Raw genomic sequence first — 19744 nt, forward strand, 5'->3', positions numbered from 1 at the left:
ATCTAATTTTAAGAAAATTGAATGTAAAAGTGTTATTAAAAACAAGATGAATCATTTGTTGTTTAGCACAAATACCTACTTAATCCTTAAGTAATGAGCTACCTAGTACATTAAAAATATGATGAATATTTTAAGCCTATTTGTAGTGCTTAAAGACTTTTCCTTACTCTAATAAATGGAAGAAAACCATATGTTAAACCTAAAATTTCTTTGGAGTACCTGGGCGGCTTAGTCGGTTAAGCGTCTGCTTTCGGCCCAGGTCATGATCCTGGGTTCCTGCGTTCCTGGGATCAAGCCCGTTCCTGGGATCAAGCCCCGAATCAATTAGGACTCCCTGCTCAGTGGGGAGCCTGCTTCTCCCTCTCCCTCTGCCTCCCCCTCCTGTTGCCTGCTGCTCTGCCTCCTTGTGCGCGCTCTCTCTGTCAAATAAATAAATAAAATCTTAAAAAAAAACACTAAAATTTAACTTAAGATCTAAGAACGGATTATTAGTTTCACTGTACACTTTGAAATGAAATCTTAAGGAAAAATAAAAATGAGGAAAACCTTCAAAGTTGCTACAAATCTCTATACTTTCAAAACAGAACTGATTTCAAGACAAAATTTTTGCCAGAAATATCTGAGAGATGAATAAATACTCAATATTCTCAACACGTGATACTCAGAATAATAGTGTTAGTTTGACACTGCAGCTCAAAGTTTAAGGTTTTTTAAAACAAGATTTAAACACAATTAGGAAAATGTTTATACCTTAACAGACTGTAAGATGCCAGTCCCCTGCTCAGTTTCAATTTTGCAATTCTCACACTCAATATTTTGGATTTTTACACAGCCAGAACCTGATGACTTGATATTCAAATCTAGAAATGAAAAAAGAAAAAGCAAATTAGTACTATGGCTAATGAGCTCCAAAGCATTTTAGTACCCCCCAGAAATCCAGCTCCTCAGTTACATTCATAATATTACTGAACTCTGGAGAGAGCATAGTTGTCAGCATCTAAGGGGTCTCCACCACAGCAACAGGACAAATGTAGTGCCTTTCTGCTAGCTTTTAGAAATAAAGCAGTTATTTCTATTGACCTATATCATCTGAGAGAAAGTAATATAGGAGAAAAGTAAAAGAGGGCAGAAACTCCAATTAATACACATTCCTGGGAAAGATCATAGAAGCCTCTTCCCCACTGAGAAAACACACACACACACACACACACACACACACACACACACACACACGTTCAAGTAAGACTACAGGAAGTTAAAAAGTCATTATGGTAAACTGAATAAACCAGTTAGCCTCTTCTCCCTTATATTTATGAAGATTTAAAGCTTTCCAAACCTTGTATAAATTAAAAGCATATTGTAGGAGTAGTAGATCTGTGTTTGTTGCCCCCCACACAAACTACTGGGGCTTAACACAATTTAATAGTTACAGCATAAAAACAAATTTCTACAGTTTTGTATATGGCAGTCTCTATAAGGGTTTTAAAAACAGCAATACTTTGGTCATAATAATCTAAAATATGTAAACCAATAATTTTACCCCAGAATTACATGGATGCAAATGTAATTAATCAATTTTTACCCAGTTGAGTAATGTTACAATATAGCCTTGATCTAAGGCAGTGGTGACAGACATGTAGAGAAGGAAATATAAATATCCTCTACCCCCACTAGATAGGTAGAAAAGCCCAGACACTGAGTGGCAATAATGCTACTCTTACCCACTCACAGAACTGGAGGAACAAGTATATATGAAGAAAACGGAATTATGCTGATTTGAGGAGCTCATGGAATAGACACCTAGAAATGGTAAATTGGAAATGGGATTCTGGCTCTAAGAAGAGCAATCTACAAATGAGGTTTGAGATCACCAGCACAGACAGTTCCATTTTCATCCGTGTTACCATAAAATTTTGCTTACTCTATTTCAATACTCAGTCCATTTTTTTATTATAACATATTGACAAATCTTCCTCCCCACCCCAGACTGTTACATTTTGAGGTCCGGGTCTCTTATTCATCTAGGCTAGTTTAAAGAAGTTGAGAAACAGTAAACCATAGTGGTTGAGCAGACTCCAGTCAGTTCAAATTTCAGTTCCACCGCTTTATATCTGAGAGAGAATAGGCATATTTTTTGATCTACTCCCCATTAGAATGTAAGTTTCATGAAGGCATGGATTTGTTCGCCCACAATAAATACTTATTTCATGAAACTTGCTGTATCTCAATTTCCTTATGTGAAACAGTGCCAATAACAATATCTACTTGATGTAGATGGTAAGGATTCGAAAAGATTATCTTAAAAGTATTAGCTGCTGGGACGCCTAGGTGGCTCAGTGGTTTAAGTGTCTGCCTTCAGCTCGGGCCATGATCCCAGGCTCCTAGGATCGAGCCCCGCATTGGGCTCCTTGCTCTCCCTCTGCCTGCCGCTTCCCCTGCTTGTGTTCGCTCTGTCGCTCTGACAAATAAATAAAACCTTTAAAAAAAAAAGAAAAGAAGTGTTAGCTGCTATGACGATCATCATTAGTATCTTCCTTCAGTCCCAGGAAGGAGAGCCTGGGGAGCCTTTCCTAGAAAAATGCTGTGTACCCACTGGCTTGCATTTGATAATTATTATGGAACCCAAACACCCAGAACACTGCAGGCGTTGTCAACTGGTCCCCACGAGCAGTTTTACCATGTGTTTGTGTTTTTGTTTTTTCAAAGACTGCTACTCACGGAAAATTTACAAGGGCGATACATCAGTAAGAAGCCGGGTGCCTATGTGAAGCAGAGCACTTGGTCCAGGTTAGATACGGTACATCCTACAGACAGAGCTGTTTCGGAACAGACCCCAGGCTGTGTATAGGCAAGCGGAAACGTGTACAGACTGCCATACGACTGAACGGATTATCAAGAAGCTCCAACCCCGAAATACAAACCACTTTTCTATTGACAAAGTGCAGTGACAGAAAAATAGGAACTACGTGCCAAAGGAGAACATAAGGGTTCCACAAATAATAGTTGACTTAGATTATTCCAAATGATGTTTCCATTGGATTTATAAAATTTCTATCATTGGGAACCTGATGTCTAACTTTCACTAGGAAGCTCAAAGTAGAACAGGAAAAAAAAAAAAAGAAGCAGGTTCCGAGGCGGGGGGCAACTAAATTAGGTTAGAAAGTCGGATCCAAAGGCACCAATTAAAAGTGCACATCTGCTTAATTTCAGAAGTTCGCTGGCTGTGCCCTGGGACCCAAACCCGTTTTCACTTCACTTGCCAAACTTCAGGGGCGCGTTCACCTCCACGGACGCCTGGGGGTCGATGGTGTCGCACACGATGGCTACCTCCTTCAGCGCCTCGTCGTACTTCACCTGCAGGCCCGCCAGGTCCCGTGCCCCGCCCTCCGCTGCTCTCACAGCGACCAGCACGCGGTCGCCGTCTGGGTAGGTGAGGGGGTCCAGGGGCTTTACGGCCAAATGACACGGAAGCCGCGCCCGCAGCCGACCGAAGGGGCTCACCAGCAGCGCCCACTCCTTCAGAGTCTGGTGCGCGAGGCCTGGCGGAGAGACCGCGGGCTCGGACCCGGGCTGGCGCTCGCCTCCACCAGAGCGGTACCGCCGGGCCGGGCCAGCCCGACACGCCCAGGGCCGGGCAGCTCCGCCGGCCCCAACTCGGAGCTGGTTGAGCCGGAGGCAGCCGAACCCCCAGCCCGAGCTGGGGGGGAACATGGCGCGCCCCTCTCGCGCTCCCCCAAATCACCTCAGCTGTAGGCCAGTCTCGCCACGGCCAGTCTATTTGACCACGGCACCGGCTCAAGTCAAAAGGGAGACGTTTGCGAAGATTTGCTGAAGCAAAACTGCTCACTTTCTTCGGCAACTTAAACCGCAGCCGCGCACGCCTCCACGGCAAGTTGGCATTTCAAAGCTGTAAGTATCCCCTCGGACCTGGACTCCTCGCCCGCGCCCGCCCCTTTCGCAAAGGCGCATGGGATAGGTAGTTCTAACGGGGACGAAAGGTCGTGGGCTCCGGGAAGTTTGGAAACTACATATCCCAAGAGGCAATGCGCAGGGTAGAAAGGGTAGTAAGAACAGGTGTTACCCGAACTCAGAAGACGCGCGCTCTTTGCCTGAAGCCCATTAGCCATTGGAGGACTTGGGAAGGGAGGTGGAACCTACTTGGGAATCCAACTGGCCAATGGAAAGCGCGGAAGGAGCAAGGTGGGCAGGACTGCGTGGTTTCCTTGGATACCGAGGACGCGACTTCTTTGGAGAGGGTGGAGTTTTGGAGTGAGACCCTGGAGAGCCTAATCACCGAGAAAAATAGGAACCTAAATAAGGATCAGGACCAAGTTAAGGGGTAAGAAACTGGGCTTTTAAAAGGTGAGAACTAGGGGGGCGCCTGGGTGGCTCAGTCGGTTAAGCCTCTGCCTTCGACTCAGGTCATGATCCCAGGGTCCTGGAATCGAGTTCTACCTCGGACTCCCTGCTCAGCGGGGAATCTCCTTCTCCATCTGCTCCTTCTCCTGCTACTGCTCTCTCTCTCTAAATAAATAAATAAAATCTTTAAAAATAAAGATTTTATTTATTTATTCATGAGAGACACAGAGAGAGAGAAGCCGGCTCCCAAGGAGCAGGGAGCCCGATGCGGGACTCTGTCCCAGGACCCTGGGATCATGACCTGAGCCGAAGGCAGATGCTTACCATCTGAGCCACCCAGGCGCCCTAAATAAAATCTTTATTTAAAAAAAGGTGAGAACTAGATGCAAACTAGAGTTTGTGGTTAGATCCAAACTAGAGTGGTGGTTAGGTACAAACTTCACTAAACTGGTGCAGGATACCCTGGTATGGAAAATCCCTCAGCAAGAGTAAAAAGCCAGATTGGTTGGGGGGGGGGTGGTTAATTCTTTTTTTTTTAAGATTTTATTTATTTATTTGAAAGAGAGGGAGGGAGCATAAGCAGGGGGAGCAGCAGGCAGAGGGAGAAGGAGAAGCAGGCTCCCTTCTGAGCAGAGATTCCCTACGTGGGGCTCGATTCCAGGACTCTGGGATCATGACCTGAGCCCAAGCCAGACGCTTAACCAACTAAGCCACCCAGGCTGGTGTTTTTTGGTGGAACTCCCTCTTTGATACCAGGTATAGGAATAGCATTAGAGTCCTGCCTCACTCCTGATCCTAACTGATCTTAAGCCAGTCATTGAACGACTCAGGGTTTTAATTGCTTTCCCTTAAAATGAGGTCAATAATGCTTTCCTTGTTTTGCCTTAAAGAGTTTTTGCAAGGATCAAATGAGGTAATGGATGTGAACGTGATGCAGAGGCTACAAAATTGTAGTGTATATTACTGTATTTTTATTTTAGGGATAGCACTGATTCTTAGTAACCAAGAAATATCTGAAGGATCAGGACTTGTGTTGACAGCAGCATTGACCTCTTTGACTACAAATGATCCCCAGTTTTAGGGCTAAAATAAGGAAAAATGAGTCAATGGAATGGGAAGAGCATGACACTGGTTATTTTCCTGACTCTCTGGGTCACCTGAATCTGTTTTTTCAGCTTTAAGATGAAGAAGGATTGCACTAACTGACTCTTTGGTCTTTTTTACCTTTTATTATTCTGCAGACAATTTAAAAATGATTTCCTGCTTCCCTGCATATCTCTCCCTTTCTGTGCCCCTTTCTCTTCCTCCCCATTACTCCATAAGTTCTTTAGTAAAGACAAACTGCAAACAATGGCATTAAATAAAATGCAAGTGCTGAAACTGAGTGTCTTAAAAAACTGAAGCCCTTGTTGGCGTGTCCAGGGGGGCGTTCAGTCGGTTGAGTGTCTGACGGTTTTGCTTAGGTCATGATCTCCTGGGCCTTGAGATCCAGGCCGCCCTGCGCTCCCTGATCAGCAAGGAGTCTGCTTAAAGATTCTCTCCCTCTGCCCCTCCCCCTGCTCTCTCTCTCTCTCTTATACAAATATATAAATCTTGGAGGAAAAAAAACTGAAGCCTTTGGCAAAAGTGCAATAACTGGAATTACTGGGAGGTATAGTGATAGAGAGATGGACTAAAATCCTGATGGACTGGGCTAAAGTCCTCGTGGGCCCAAGCCACAGGGTTCTCCACTAGCCATTATCTTTTTTAAAATTCAGTGTTTTCATAAGTTATCCTTTCCTCTTTTCTGTCCTCCTATTTTTTTCTCTCTCCTTATTCTCCCTCCTAGTGAAGGCTCATGGTAAGTGCTAGTTTTTAGGTTCACCAAATTCCCACTGAATATTAGCTCTGTCCTTGAGTTTGTGTTTCATTTGGTCATAATTATTCAGACTGATCTTCAAAGTGTCTTTTTAATGAAAACCCACAAGGATAATGTTGAAAAAATTTGAAAAAGACATTGGTTTATGCAAGTTGAGAATGCACTCACATTTGTTGTACACATGCCAAATATTTTTAGATTAAATAGGAATACCTAGCAGATTATTTTGTTTCTGTGGTAATATTTCCTTTTTTGAGACAAACCAAGTTCATGGAATTGGCAAGTGAACCATAATTGTCTCTGTGGCAAAATCATTGTTTGATTATTTTCAAACAAAATTAAAAAAAATTGACTGGAATACTACTTTTCTGATTACATGAATTTGAAAATGGAGAAAATGATTGATATAAGAATATAGGATATTAAAAAGTTATTGATACTTTAAAAATACTCTTTTATTGATACATGACTTATGTATCAAATCTGTCCACATGTCAATGATGACTAATAAAAATATTCCCTCCCATCTGTATGACATTAGTTTTCAAAGCATGTTCATATGTGTCATCTTATAGTATCCTCATAAAACACTCAATTTAGCAGAGCACATATTATCCTCACATTATAGATGAGGAAACAAATTCAGAAAGATTAAAATTAAACAATTAGAGGGTCTGGCCCTCTTCCCACTCTACTAAAAGGTCCTCTATCCTCCTGATACCTTTGAAAAATAATAATTATTCATCAAATGAATGGAGAATCATATACAACTTTTCCCCCTTAGAGTTTACTTGTATGGTACTTTTACATCTTCAGTTGAAAAAAAAAACAACAACAACATTCCTATGGTCATGAACATGTACTGCTAGTGGGAGTGTAAGTTATTATAAACTTTCCAGAGTTCATTTCAGCAGTATGCATACAGCACTTTAAAAATATGTGTATCCATGACTTGAAAATTGTACTTTTGGGGATTTAATGTAAGCATAAATTAGGGACATTCAAAAAAACTTACATGCAAGGAATTTTGTTTTATAGAGTTACTTATGATACTAAAGTAATGAAGCAACTTAAATGTTCAAAAGAGTAGGATGTTACATAAATCAGTATACGTCTGGAATATTATGCAGCAATTCAAAAATTATATTTTGAAGACTATTCAATGATGTGGGAGCACTTCCATAATATAATTGTAAAGGAAAATCATCCAATTCTCCTTCTGTGTGTTTTTCCTTTACTCTCACACTATTACCACACTCACACTTCTCCTGATACTTCTGGCTACCACATGTCTGGGGGTTTTCCCCACAACAAGCAATTTTCCAAGACACCAGCAGGGTGTTCTACAGTTTAACTCAATTCTGACACTACATACCTGCAAATAGTGTCAGATCCCACAGGTTAAGAGCTCAGCTCCACAAGACTTCTCCCACCCACTTGAGATGCCAATTACAAGTAATAGGTCCCTAGGTTACCCACAACTTCTGTCTGGTTTGGCTACAAATCAGAGGTTTCCACAACCCCCTTCACGGTTTTGATGAACTTGCCAAAGTGGTTCTCAGAACTCAGGGAAACATGTTTACCAGTTTATTAAAAGATAAGTTGAAGGATACAGATGAATAGCCAAATGAAGAGAGATACAGAGTGAGGTCTGGGATAGTCCTGACAACAGGAGTCTCCCTGGAGTTGGGGTGTGTCTCCCTCCTTGTGTGGATTTATTTGCCTACATAGAAGCTCTACAAACCCCATACTATTGGGATTTTTATGGAGGCTTCATCATGTAGGCATGATGGATCATTAATTCCATTTTCACCCCTTCTTTCTTCTTAGGAGAATGGGGGCAGGGCTGAAAATTCCAACCTTCTTATCATGGTTTGTACTCTCCAGTGACCCCCCCTCATCCAGGAACCATCTAAGAGCCCACCCAAAGTCACCTCATTAGAACAAAAGACATTCCTATCACACCCAGAAATTACAAGTGTTTCAGGAGCCCTGTGCCAGGAGCCAAGGAGAGATCAATATTTTTTTTTCTAGTATCTCACAGTAATATTAAGTGAAAAGAGTAGAATGCCAAATTGTATGTTTAGTATGATCCCAATTCTGTAATAATAGTAATAACAATAATAATAATTTTAAAATACAATTGTATTTAAGATTTTATTTATTTATTTGAGAGAGAGAGAACACAAGTGGGGGGGAAGGGGTAGAGGGGGAAGGGGCTGAGCAGGGAGCCTGATGCAGGACTTGATCCCAGGACACTGGGATCATGACCTGAGCTGAAGGCAGACGCTTAACCAACTGAGCCACCCAGGCGCCCTAAAATTCTATTTTAAAATATATTCCATAGAAACAATTCCTACTTGGTAACAATGGTTATCTCCAATTAGTGAGATAATGAATTATTTCATTTTTTGTGTGTTTTCAATAATAAACACATATTTATAATTTAAAAGTTTTAAAAGCACTTCTTAAAATATCCTGTTTCCTAAAACTAACTTAAATAATGAAATAGGTGGATGATTTCTTACTATCTAAATGTAAATACCCATGAAGATTTTACTTTATTTAATAATTGATATTCAATAAATGGACAGCAGAGGGCATGAGAGAGTTTTCAGCAAAATGTAACAAACCTGAAATTCAGCTTAGGTGTGGAAAGCCCAAGGAATTTGCCAACTTTCTCAATTATAAACTTTTACAATAAATATATCTTAGACTTTTATTCTTGTTATGAAATCTTAATAAACTCAATAATCTAATAACTGACAGTACTAAGTAGTATTTAATGAATATGTAGGTAGCCTCCTTTAAAATCATCATTGACATGTGGACAGATTTGATTATTTGTTTCCATGCCCATGATGTACAGGAAAGTCTTTGTGACTTAATGCGGTCAAATTTCCCCATTCTAAGCACTTTGAGAAGTTGCCTATGTTACACATATTCTCGAGTACTTTGTATGTTAAAGCAATATGTATTTGTGTGTTTAGATACACAGAGCAACCAGAGTTTATTCATAATAGAAAAATTTTAAAAGCTAACTTTAGAAAAGCGTTCTTGTATATGCTAATGCTTGATTCTATTTCTACAAGGTAGCAATTTTGTTTCAACCATTCACATAGTAGTAGCATTGAATGGAAATTCCATTTACATTTTATATATTTTGAGGCTATGCTGTTAGTTATGTATAGGTTCAAGATTAATATTGCTTCCTGATAAACTTCCTTTTTGTCGTTAAATAATGACCCTCTTTATCTCTAGTATTGCTTTCTGACTTGATATATATTTTTCTCTAATAATATTTTCATCTTTTTACTTCAAGCTTGTGACATATTTGGGACTTGTGTCTTATAAACAGAATACAGCAGGATACTTTATTTTTATTTTTTTTAAAGGATCACTTTTTTTTTAAAGATTTTATTTATTTATTTGACAGAGAGAGACACAGTGAGAGAGGGAACACAAGCAGGGGGAGTAGGAGAGGGAGAAGCAGGCTTCCCGCGGAGCAGGGAGCCCGATGCGGGGCTTGATCCCAGGACGCTGGGATCATGACCTGAGCCAAAGGCAGATGCTTAACGACTGAGCCACCCAGGTGTCCCGAGAATACAGCAGGATACTTTAAAACCAATTTGAGAATCTGTCTCAACAGGTAAATTAATTCACTTACATTTTTTGTAATTACTTTTACATTTATATGTATTCTATTTTGTGTTTTCTATTAATCTTGCCTTTTTGCTTTTTTGGGGAGGGGTTCTCTTTTTTCTCCATTAATTTGGTCTATATGTTTTTCTTTATTCACCTTTTCCTCAATATAATTTGGAAGGCTATTTCTTTTCTTCTAATCATCATCCTTGAATTTTTGGCATACTCACTTGACTTAGCCGAAGCGAAGCCTAATCAATCAATATCTTCCTCCTCCTCTTGAACAATGAAATTCTTTAACATCAGTCTTCTCCCTTCAGTCTTCCATGTCATTTATTGCCTTGTATATTTTAGTTCCACCTTGTTTTTGAAGTCACACAAGTAGTTGTTATTATTATTTTTTTTTTTTTGAGAGAGAGTGCGTGAGTGGGGGACAGGGGCAGAGGGAGAGAGAATCATAAGCAGACTCCATGCTCAGCACAGAGTCCAGCGTGGGGCTTGATCTCACAACCCTGAGATCATGACCTGAGCCAAAATCAAGAGTCAATCAATTAACCATCTAAGCCACGCTTGCACCCCTATTATTGTTTTTTATATTTTGTGCTCATTTAGATTTAGCAAATTTACCAACTTATTTGCTCACCTCTTTCCTTCTAGATTTGGTTTTGTTTTTACTGAAGTATACCTTTATATATATTCAATGAGTCTCTGAGTTATTTCTTCAGACTTTGTCTGTAAATGTCTTTATTTTGCCCTTACTCTTTTTTTTAATTTATTTTATTTTATTATGTTAATCACCATACATTACATCATTAGTTTTTGATGTAGTGTTCCATGGTTCATTGTTTGTGTGTAACACCCAGTGCTCCACACAGAACGTGCCCTCTTTAATACCCATCACCAGGCTAACACATCCCCCCACCCCCTTCCCCTCTAGAACCCTCAGTTTGTTTCTCAGAGTCCATAGTCTCTCATGGTTTGTCTCCCCCTCCGATTTCCCCCCCTTCATTTCTCCCTTCCTACTATCTTCTTTTTTTTTTTTTAAAGATTTTATTTATTTATTCATGAGAGACAGAGAGAGAGAGGCAGAGGGAGAAGCAGGCTCCCAAGGAGCAGGGAGCCTGATGTGGGACTCGATCCCAGGACTCTGGGATCACGACCCGAGCCGAAGGCAGATGCTTAACCATCTGAGCCACCCAGATGCCCCTCTTTTTTTTTTTTTTAACATATAATGTATTACTTGTTTCAGAGGTACAGGTCTGTATTTTGCCCTTACCCTTAAATAACTAGTTGAGAGTTACTGTCTCTCAGTACTTTAAAGGAGTACAGTTTTTGCTAATGAGAAGTCTAAGTCTTCTATCTGTCTAATTTAGTGCCTTTGTAGAGAAACTGCCTTTTCTTTCTGGCTCTTTTTAGAATTTTTTTTTTCTTTGTTTTGATAGTCTACAGTTTTCACACTTTGTGTAAGTTTAGTTCCTTTTGTTTGCTTTGCTTTGTTTTAAAGTTACCAAAGTATAATTTTCACCCAAATTCACCCTTTTTGGGTGGACAGTTCTATGAATTTTGGCAAATGTATACAGTGATGTAGCCATCATGACAATCAAGATGTAGAACTTTTCCATCATTGACAAAAATTCCCTCATACCACTTTGTAGTCACTCCTCTCCCAGCACCCAGCCCCTGGCAAACAATTGATCTGTTAGCTGTCCCAACACTTTTGCCTTTTCCAGGAACTCCTATAAATGGAATCATATAGTACATAGCCTTTTGACTTAATATAATGTATTTGAGATTCACCCACATTGTTGTATGTGTCAATAGTTTGTTTTTATTTCTGAGTTGCTTTCCATTGTATGAATGTACCACAATCTGTTTTTACATCCTTACATTGATATTTGGGTTGTTTCCAGTTTGGGGTGAATATTAATAAAACCAATATAAACATTTGTGTACAGTTTTTTAATAGATATATATCCTCATTTTCCTTGAATAAATACATATGAATGAATGGCTGGGTCATCTGGCAAATGTATGTTTAACTTTATAAGATATAAGTAAACTGTTTTCAAAAGGAGTGCTGTACAATTTTTGCATTCTCACTAGCAATATGTGAGAGTTCCAGTTACTCCACATCCTCACCAACACTTGGTATTGTCACTTTTTTTTTTTAAGATTTTATTTATTTATTTGACAGAGAGACATAGCGAGAGAAGGAAAACAAGCAGGGGGAGTGGGGGAGGGAGAAGCAGGCTTCCTGCAAAGCAAGGAGCCTGATCCAGGGCTCGATCCCACGACCCTGGGATCATGACCTGAGCTGAAGGCAGACACTTAACCGACTGAGCCACCCAGGCGTCCCTTTTGCCCATTTTTTAAATTGGCCTCTTTGATTTCCTATTATTAAGCTATGAGATTTCTTCATGATTTCTTAATACCAGTCTTGTGGCAGATACATTGTTTGCATGTATTTTCTTCCCATCTGTGACTTTTGTTTTCAGTTTCCCAATACTGTCTTCCAAAGAGATCTTGTAGATTTTGAAAAAGTCCAGTTTATCTATTTTTTTGTTTTATGATTTGTGGTTTTGTGTCCAATCTAAAACAAAACAAAAACAAAAAAACTTTTTCCAAACCAAGGTTGTGAATATTTTCTCCTATGTTTTCTTCTGAACGTCTTTTACTTTTAGATTTTACATTCAGGTATATCCCTCATTTCAACTTACTTTTTGTAAATGATGCAGGGTATGGTTTGAGGTGCATTCTTTTACATAAAGATGTCCAGTTGTCCAGCATCATTTGTTGAAAAACATGATCATCTCAATAGATTAAAAAAAATTAGCAAAATTCAATACCCATTCCTATTATAAACTCTCCATAAACTTGGAATAGAAAGAAACTTCCTCCACCTCGTACAGCCATCTATGGAAACTTACACTTAATACCATACTTAACTATAAAAGACTGAAATCTTTCCCTATTAAGATGTGGAACAAAGTGAGAATGTTCACTCTCACTACTTTTGTTCTGCATTGTACTGGAGGTCCTACATAGTGTAACAAGGCAATAAAAAGAAATAAGAGGAATTTACATTGGAAAGAAAGAAGGAAAATTGTGTTTATTTGTAGACAGCATGATCATGTAAATAGAAAATTCTAAGGAATATTGTGCAAAACTACTGAAGTAATAAAAATGTTTCACAAGGTTACAGGATACAAGGTCAATGACAAAAAACAATTTTATTTCTAAGGACTAACAATGGCATTTGGAAATTGAAATTTAAAAATAATATCATTTACAAAACCATATTCAAGGAAAATAAGACTCAACGTTAAGTGGCATATCACCCCACACTAATGTATTGATTCATTGCTCAGTCAAAATTGCTACAGGCTTTTTTAAAAATAGAAATTGACAAGTTGCTTCTAAAATATATATGGAAATAAAAGTACATAGTGGAGCCAAAACAATTTTGAGAAAAGAACTAAGTGTGAGGATTTATACTACCTCATTTTAAGACTTAACTGCAGGGCTACAATAATCAATATAATGTTATATTGGTATAAGAATAGACATAAATCAATGAAACAGAATAGAGAACATAGAAATAGACGAACATATATTTGGCTACTTGATTTTTGAAAAAGGTGCCATGATAATTCAATGGGAAGAGGATATTTTTCCTAACAAATCATGCTGAACAACTAGATATCCATATGCCCCTCCCCGCAAAGAATATCAACCCTTACTTCACACCACACACAAAAACTTGAAAACGATAAAAGATGCAAGTAGGAGAGCTAAAATTCTCAAAGTTCTAGAAGAAAATATAGGGGAAAATCTTGTGACCTTGAGTTTGGCAAAGATTTCTTAAGATACAAAACGTGAACCATAAAAGAAAAAAATGATACACTGGATTTCCTCAAAATTAAAAAATTTCGCTCTTCAAAAAGACAATGCTAAGAAAATGAAGAGATTGGGAGAGACTGAGAGAAAATATCTACAAAACATATTAATAAAGGGCTTGTATCCTGAAGACACAAAGAATGCTTACAACATTAATAGGGAACAAAAGAACCTGATTTTTTTACTGGGCAAAAACATAGTAAATAGACACTTCATCTAAGAAGATATGCAAATGGCATTTAAGCCCATAAAAAGATGTTCCACATCAACAGAATAGAGAGCCCAGAAATGGACCCTCAACTCTATGGTCAACTCATCTTTGACAAAGCAGGAAAGAATGTCCAATGGAAAAAAGACAGTCTCTTCAACAAATGGTGTTGGGAAAATTGGACAGCCACCTGCAGAAGAATGAAACTGGACCATTTCCTTACACCACACACAAAAATAGACTCCAAATGGTTGAAAGACCTGACCGTGAGACAGGAGTCCATCAAAATCCTAAAGGAGAACACAGGCAGCAACCTCTTCAACCTCAGCCACAGCAACTTCTTCCTAGAAACATCGCCAAAGGCAAGGGAAGCCAGGGCAAAAATGAACTATTGGGATTTCATCAAGATAAAAAGCTTTTGCATAGCAAAAGAAAGAGTCAACAAAACCAAAAGACAACCGACAGAATGGGAGAAAATATTTGCAAATGACATATCAGATAAAGGGCTAGTATCCAAAATCTATGAAGAACTTATCAAACTCAACACCCAAAGAACAAATAATCCAATCAAGAAATGGGCAGAAGACATGAACAGACATTTTTCCAAAGAAGACATCCAAATGGCCAACAGACACATGAAAAAGTGCTCAACATTGCTCGGCATCAGGGAAATCCAAATCAAAACCTCCATGAGATACCACCTCACACCCGTCAGAATGGCTAAAATTAACAAGTCAGGAAACGACAGATGTTGGCGGGGATGTGGAGAAAGGGGAACCCTCCTACACTGTTGGTGGGAATGCAAGCTGGTGCAACCACTCTGGAAAACAGTATGGAGGTTCCTCAAACAGTTGAAAATAGAGCTACCGTATGACCCAGCAATTGCACTACTGGGTATTTACCCCAAAGACACAAATGTAGGGATCCGCAGGGGTACGTGCACCCCAATGTTTATAGCAGCAATGTCCACAATAGCTAAACTGTGGAAAGAGCCAAGATGTCCATCAACAGATGAATGGATAAAGAAGACGTGGTATATATACACGATGGAATATTATGCAGCCATCAAAAGGAATGAGATCTTGCCATTTGCAACGACATGGATGGAACTGGAGGGTGTTATGCTGAGTGAAATAAGTCAATCAGAGAAAGACATGTATCCTATGGCCTCACTGATATGAGGCATTCTTAATCTCAGGAAACAAACTGAGGGTTGCTGGAGTGGTGGGGGGTGGGAGGGATTGGGTGGCTGGGTGATAGACATTGGGGAGGGTATGTGCTATGGTGAGCACTGTGAATTGTACAAGACTGATGAATCATGGATCTGTACTTCTGAAACAAATAATGCAATATATGTTAAGAAAAAAAAAAGAAGAAGAAGATAGCAGGAGGGGAAGAATGAAGGGGAGTAAGTCGGAGGGGGAGATGAACCATTAGAGACGATGGACTTTGAAAAACAAACTGAGGGTTCTAGAGGGGAGGGGGGTGGGGGGATGGGTTAGCCTGGTGATGGGTATTAAAGAGGGCACATTCTGCGTGGAGCACTGGGTGTTATGCACAAACAATGAATCATGGACCACTACATCAAAAACTAATGATTGGTGGTGATATGGTGATTAACATAACAATACAAAATTATTAAAAAAAAGATGTTCCACATCAATAAGTCATTATGGAAATGCGAATTAAAACCACATATTAAAAATTAAAATTAGATGCCGCTACACAGCTACCAGAATGGCTAAAACTAAAACTACTGACAGTATCAAGTGTATAAGGACATGGATCAGTGGGAAACTTGGTGTCCACTTGTTCCTGGTGGGAATACAAAATGGTACAGCCACTTTGGAAAACAATTTGACAGTTTTGTATAGAATTAAACATATACTTACCTTATGACCAGTAATTCCATTCCTAGATATTTACCCACAAAAAATGAAAACATACATTCATACATACTTACATTCAAATGTTTATAGCAACTTTATTCATAATAGCCAAACACGAGTAACAAGTCAAATGTCTATCAACTGGTGAAACGGCAAATAAATTGTGGTGTATTTGTACAGTGTGATACCACTCGGCAGTAAAAGGAATGAAATATTGATGTCCACAGCAATGTAGATAAACCTCAGAAAAGTTGCTAAATTATAGAAGCCAAAAAAATCTATGATTCTATTTCCCTAAAATACTGGAAAAGGCAAAACTAGATGTTACAAGGTGCCTGGGATGGCAGGCATGGGGGGATAGGAGGGGGCATGGGGGGATAGGAGGGGGCACGGATTGTAAAGGCACACAAAGGAAACTTTTGGAGCAATGGTGTCATGAGCACTCTAGGAAGGCGCACACACGAGCTGTGTCTTTCCACAATGTCAGCTCTATTCAATCATAAAGCAAAGTTAAATCACAATTATAAAGCAGGCTCAAGATTCCAAACTCAATGACATTTCCCCATGTGATTAAACTTGGCTCCTTACATGACACACAAAGCAGGACCGAAGACAAGCCACACAACAAACAAGATAACAGAAGAGGGCCAGAAGTGAACAAACCAAACATGATGTCAGTCTGGGGGGTGCAGCTGAGCTGAGGCCTCCGTCTGGTCCGGGTCAGCTCTTGGCACTCATTGCTTCTGATGTTCCAGCAGGGAAGGATCTCGGTTCTGTTTGGAGATCCATCCGCGGCAATTGCCTTTTTTAAGTGGTCAGACGTAGAGGGGTCATGTCTGCAGAGTCTGACAGTTTGCTGCCAAAATCCTTCCCTGTTTAAAGGGATTTCATCAGTTTTGGATCTCTGCAGACCTCCTCTGGTTCTGCGTGTTATCAGTTCTGGGGTGTCGTCAGCTGACGTTGGTCCCGGTGATATCTCCTAGCTGTAGTACTTTAACTGCTTGCGTCATTGCCTGACCCAGTCTCCTGCCTGACAGGAGAGACTCCATTTTGCTCTCTACAAACGGGAATGTTTGTGGCAGTAACTACCCAACTGTCAATGTTTGTAGAAACTCATCAAATTGTACTCTTAAAATTGTGAGTTTTATTGTACATAAATCATATCTCCATAAAGCTGACTAAAAGAACCCCACTTAATTCATCTTTTTCTCTCTTCCTCTTAGGTGTGAGACCCAAGTTCAGTGTTATTAGGTAGCATTATGGCTTCAGGATGGTTGGTCAGTGGTTGGTGTCTGACCATGCTGTTTCCTCTTGAGATGTGCATCCACCTGGGTCTCACACTTGGGTCTCCTTGCTAGCATCTCCTGAGAATCCTGCATCCCCATCTGGTTCTCAGTTGTATGGGCCGCAAAGCTTTCTGAAGCCCTGTCTTTCATCACAATGTCAAGGGCGCTTGGGATGTAGCACACTCAGCCAGCCCTCAGTATCTGTCCCATGCCACTTTGTGTACTGTCTCGGGCCTTCTCTGCCTAGTGCTTCAGCACATGCAGGGGTAGGATCAGTGATGGTGTGGAGCCTTGCCACTTCCCCCACCTCTCACCTGTGAGAAGGGGCACAGTATCTCTCCGATGTTCTTGAATGTCTGAGTTCCACTATTTCATTTCCTGAGTCTTGTCCTGGGCAGACAGGATGCCTCAGGGGCCCGTGCCAACTCTCCTGGCTCCCCAGCTCAGAGAGGGTTTTTTTTTTTTTTTTTGGTTGTTGTTTATTTTTATTTTTAACTTCCTCTGACGATGTAAAGTAGGAAAAATTGGCTTGGTAAATATTCTTCTAACCCTATAATGAATGTAAGAACCTTTGCTTTTAGAGGAAGGAAAGAAATTGAGTAAGGGATGCTGCCCAAGGGAAGGAAGACTGAAGTGGAGATCTGCTTAGGTTCAGGGGAAGCCTGAGAACAGGAAGTACTTAGGCAATGAAGAGAGGAGGCTATGAAATTTCTAGACATGGGAGAGGGAACTTTGCCTACTTATTGTCTAAAGCTGGCCCTGCCCTAAGAGTTGACACATATTCTTTCAAGGACCCAAATACTTGGCAAATACAAATATTCCTCAGTACCCAGTATCCTACATAGTCTTTCTTTCCCTAGATGAAAACATCTCATAGTGGGATTTGAAGGTTAGGCTTACCAGGACTCTCACACCAGATCCTAAGGATGTATTCTGGGACAAATTCATGCTAGAGGAGACCCAACCTATAGTTTCCTAAACCATTTGATCCAGTCCCAGGCTGACCTCTGTTTATTTGATCCCTGTCAAAATCATTTAAGGCGTATTTCACATGAAAACAAAACAAAACAAAACAAAACAAAACAACAGACAGTGGTGGGAGGGAGCTAACATTTATTGAGGACTACATGCTGGGTCTGGGCTGAGTTTTTGTTCCATTTAATCTTCCCAACAACCCATAAATCATCTTGCAGTTGAGGAACTAACTCTCCACTTAGAGGTTGCACATCTTGCCCAAGGTCACACAGGAAGGGGAGAAATGAGATTCGAGCCTGAACTGATGAACTTCAAAGTACTCATTTCCATTACCCCATGCTGTCATCCTGGGAGACTAAGTTAAAGTCACTAATCCTAGTCTTAGATGAAATAACAGGAAGAGGAGGAGGAAGACAACGACCACCACGGTGATGAGTAAGGGAGAAGCCAGGGCTGTTGCATTTGGGAGGCAGCAGCGATAGCCCATCTACATGAAGCTCCTTTCCGAGGAAACAGACCCGTCTAGACTCACAATTCCTACTGACTAGCATATGGGGAAGAGGAAAGGCGTAAATTAAAGAGCAGGTTTGCAAGGCAATGACCTAATTAGACAGGACACACAGACTAGTATTGTAATGCTATGAATAGGATTTCAGGTATGTTTTTAAAAATTTAAGCAAAGGTGACAGAAGAATTTCAAAAACATGCACATTTTTGTAGCAAAAGTAAGGAATGGCCTGCAATGTGAAGATTCCAGATCGCACGCAAACATATAGAATCTCTGCTTTGCGGACCTTCTGGAAGACTGTCAACTTCAGACCTATTTGAGCATTCCAAACCTCCCACAGGATTTGGAACTGTTTCTGCTCACTACCAAATTATTTGGTAACCAGTAAGGGAACTGATAGGGCCTCTCAGGCATCCTTTGAATTTCTGAAGCCTGACTGGACTTGTAGAATGACTGTAAATTATTGCAGATATAAGACCAGTGCTTCTTGCCACACTTTGTGTATGTGAAAGCTTTCCTTTGGTTTGTAACTATAGCAACAAGTTCTATAGCCCATTGTTTTGCACAGCTCAGTCTTACCACCTCATGGACCGCCTAATGATCACTGTTCTACATAGAAGTGTCTTACATCATATTGGCCTGCTCTTTGCTAAAGGGGTCTTAGCTTTACACCTTTGCAGTGACAGAAGTCAAATTCCTTTAACCTGCTGTATCCTTGATCCTGCTTTCCATTATTGGAGGCTAAGAGGAAAGGGTTTTATCAAGGCCACAGCAAGAGTCCTATATGGTATAAAGGGTAAGGGACTTGGAGCCAGTGGACCTGAGTTTGAATAAATCCTGCCACTTATTGCTGTGTGATCTTGGGCACATCATTTATATTCTCTGACCTTCAATTTCCTTGTCTGTAAAATGGAGATAATAATAGTTATGGACATGGTTGTTGTAAGAATAAAGTGAAATAGTATGAAGGAAAGCTTCATTTAAACCGTGAAGGGCTATATAAATGCTATTACTAAGTGCAGAGGGTGAACGACCACTGGGCAGGAGTGCCCACCTGCTGATGAGGGCCACCAGGAGCCTATGTTAGAGACAAGAATCACGTCTGTTTCTATGACAGTCATC

General features: G+C 40.2%; 2 protein-coding genes across 11 annotated transcripts in view; one reads left to right on the top strand and one right to left on the bottom strand.

The window, feature by feature from the left end:
• The window catches only part of FAM185A (family with sequence similarity 185 member A), a 69353-nt gene extending 65401 nt beyond the window's left edge, over positions 1-3952 (bottom strand). For all 8 annotated transcript variants that reach the window (XR_012380182.1, XM_073898709.1, XM_025872769.2 and 5 more), the window contains exons 1-2: positions 3261-3952; positions 751-860 (exon numbers count right to left, since the gene is read on the bottom strand). Coding sequence is in view for 7 of the 8 variants with exons in the window: in XM_073898709.1 (XP_073754810.1) it covers positions 751-860; positions 3261-3711 (561 nt within the window). In the remaining variant the exon portion in view is untranslated. The remainder of the gene's footprint in view (positions 1-750; positions 861-3260) is intronic.
• Positions 3953-4229: 277 nt separating this feature from the next.
• The window catches only part of CCDC146 (coiled-coil domain containing 146), a 123804-nt gene continuing 108289 nt past the window's right edge, over positions 4230-19744 (top strand). The window contains exon 1 of one of the 3 annotated variants that reach the window (XM_073898702.1): positions 4230-4362. The gene's annotated coding sequence lies outside the window, so the exon portion shown is untranslated. Of the gene's footprint in view, positions 4363-19314; positions 19419-19744 lie in introns of those variants that run through there. The other 2 variants (XM_025872770.2, XM_073898703.1) reach the window with 2 other exon arrangements.

Source organism: Callorhinus ursinus, unplaced genomic scaffold (assembly GCF_003265705.2).
Source record: "Callorhinus ursinus isolate GAN/ISIS: 27379988/994484 unplaced genomic scaffold, GSC_fseal_2.0 scaffold12, whole genome shotgun sequence".
Classification (NCBI taxonomy): Eukaryota; Metazoa; Chordata; class Mammalia; order Carnivora; family Otariidae; genus Callorhinus; species Callorhinus ursinus.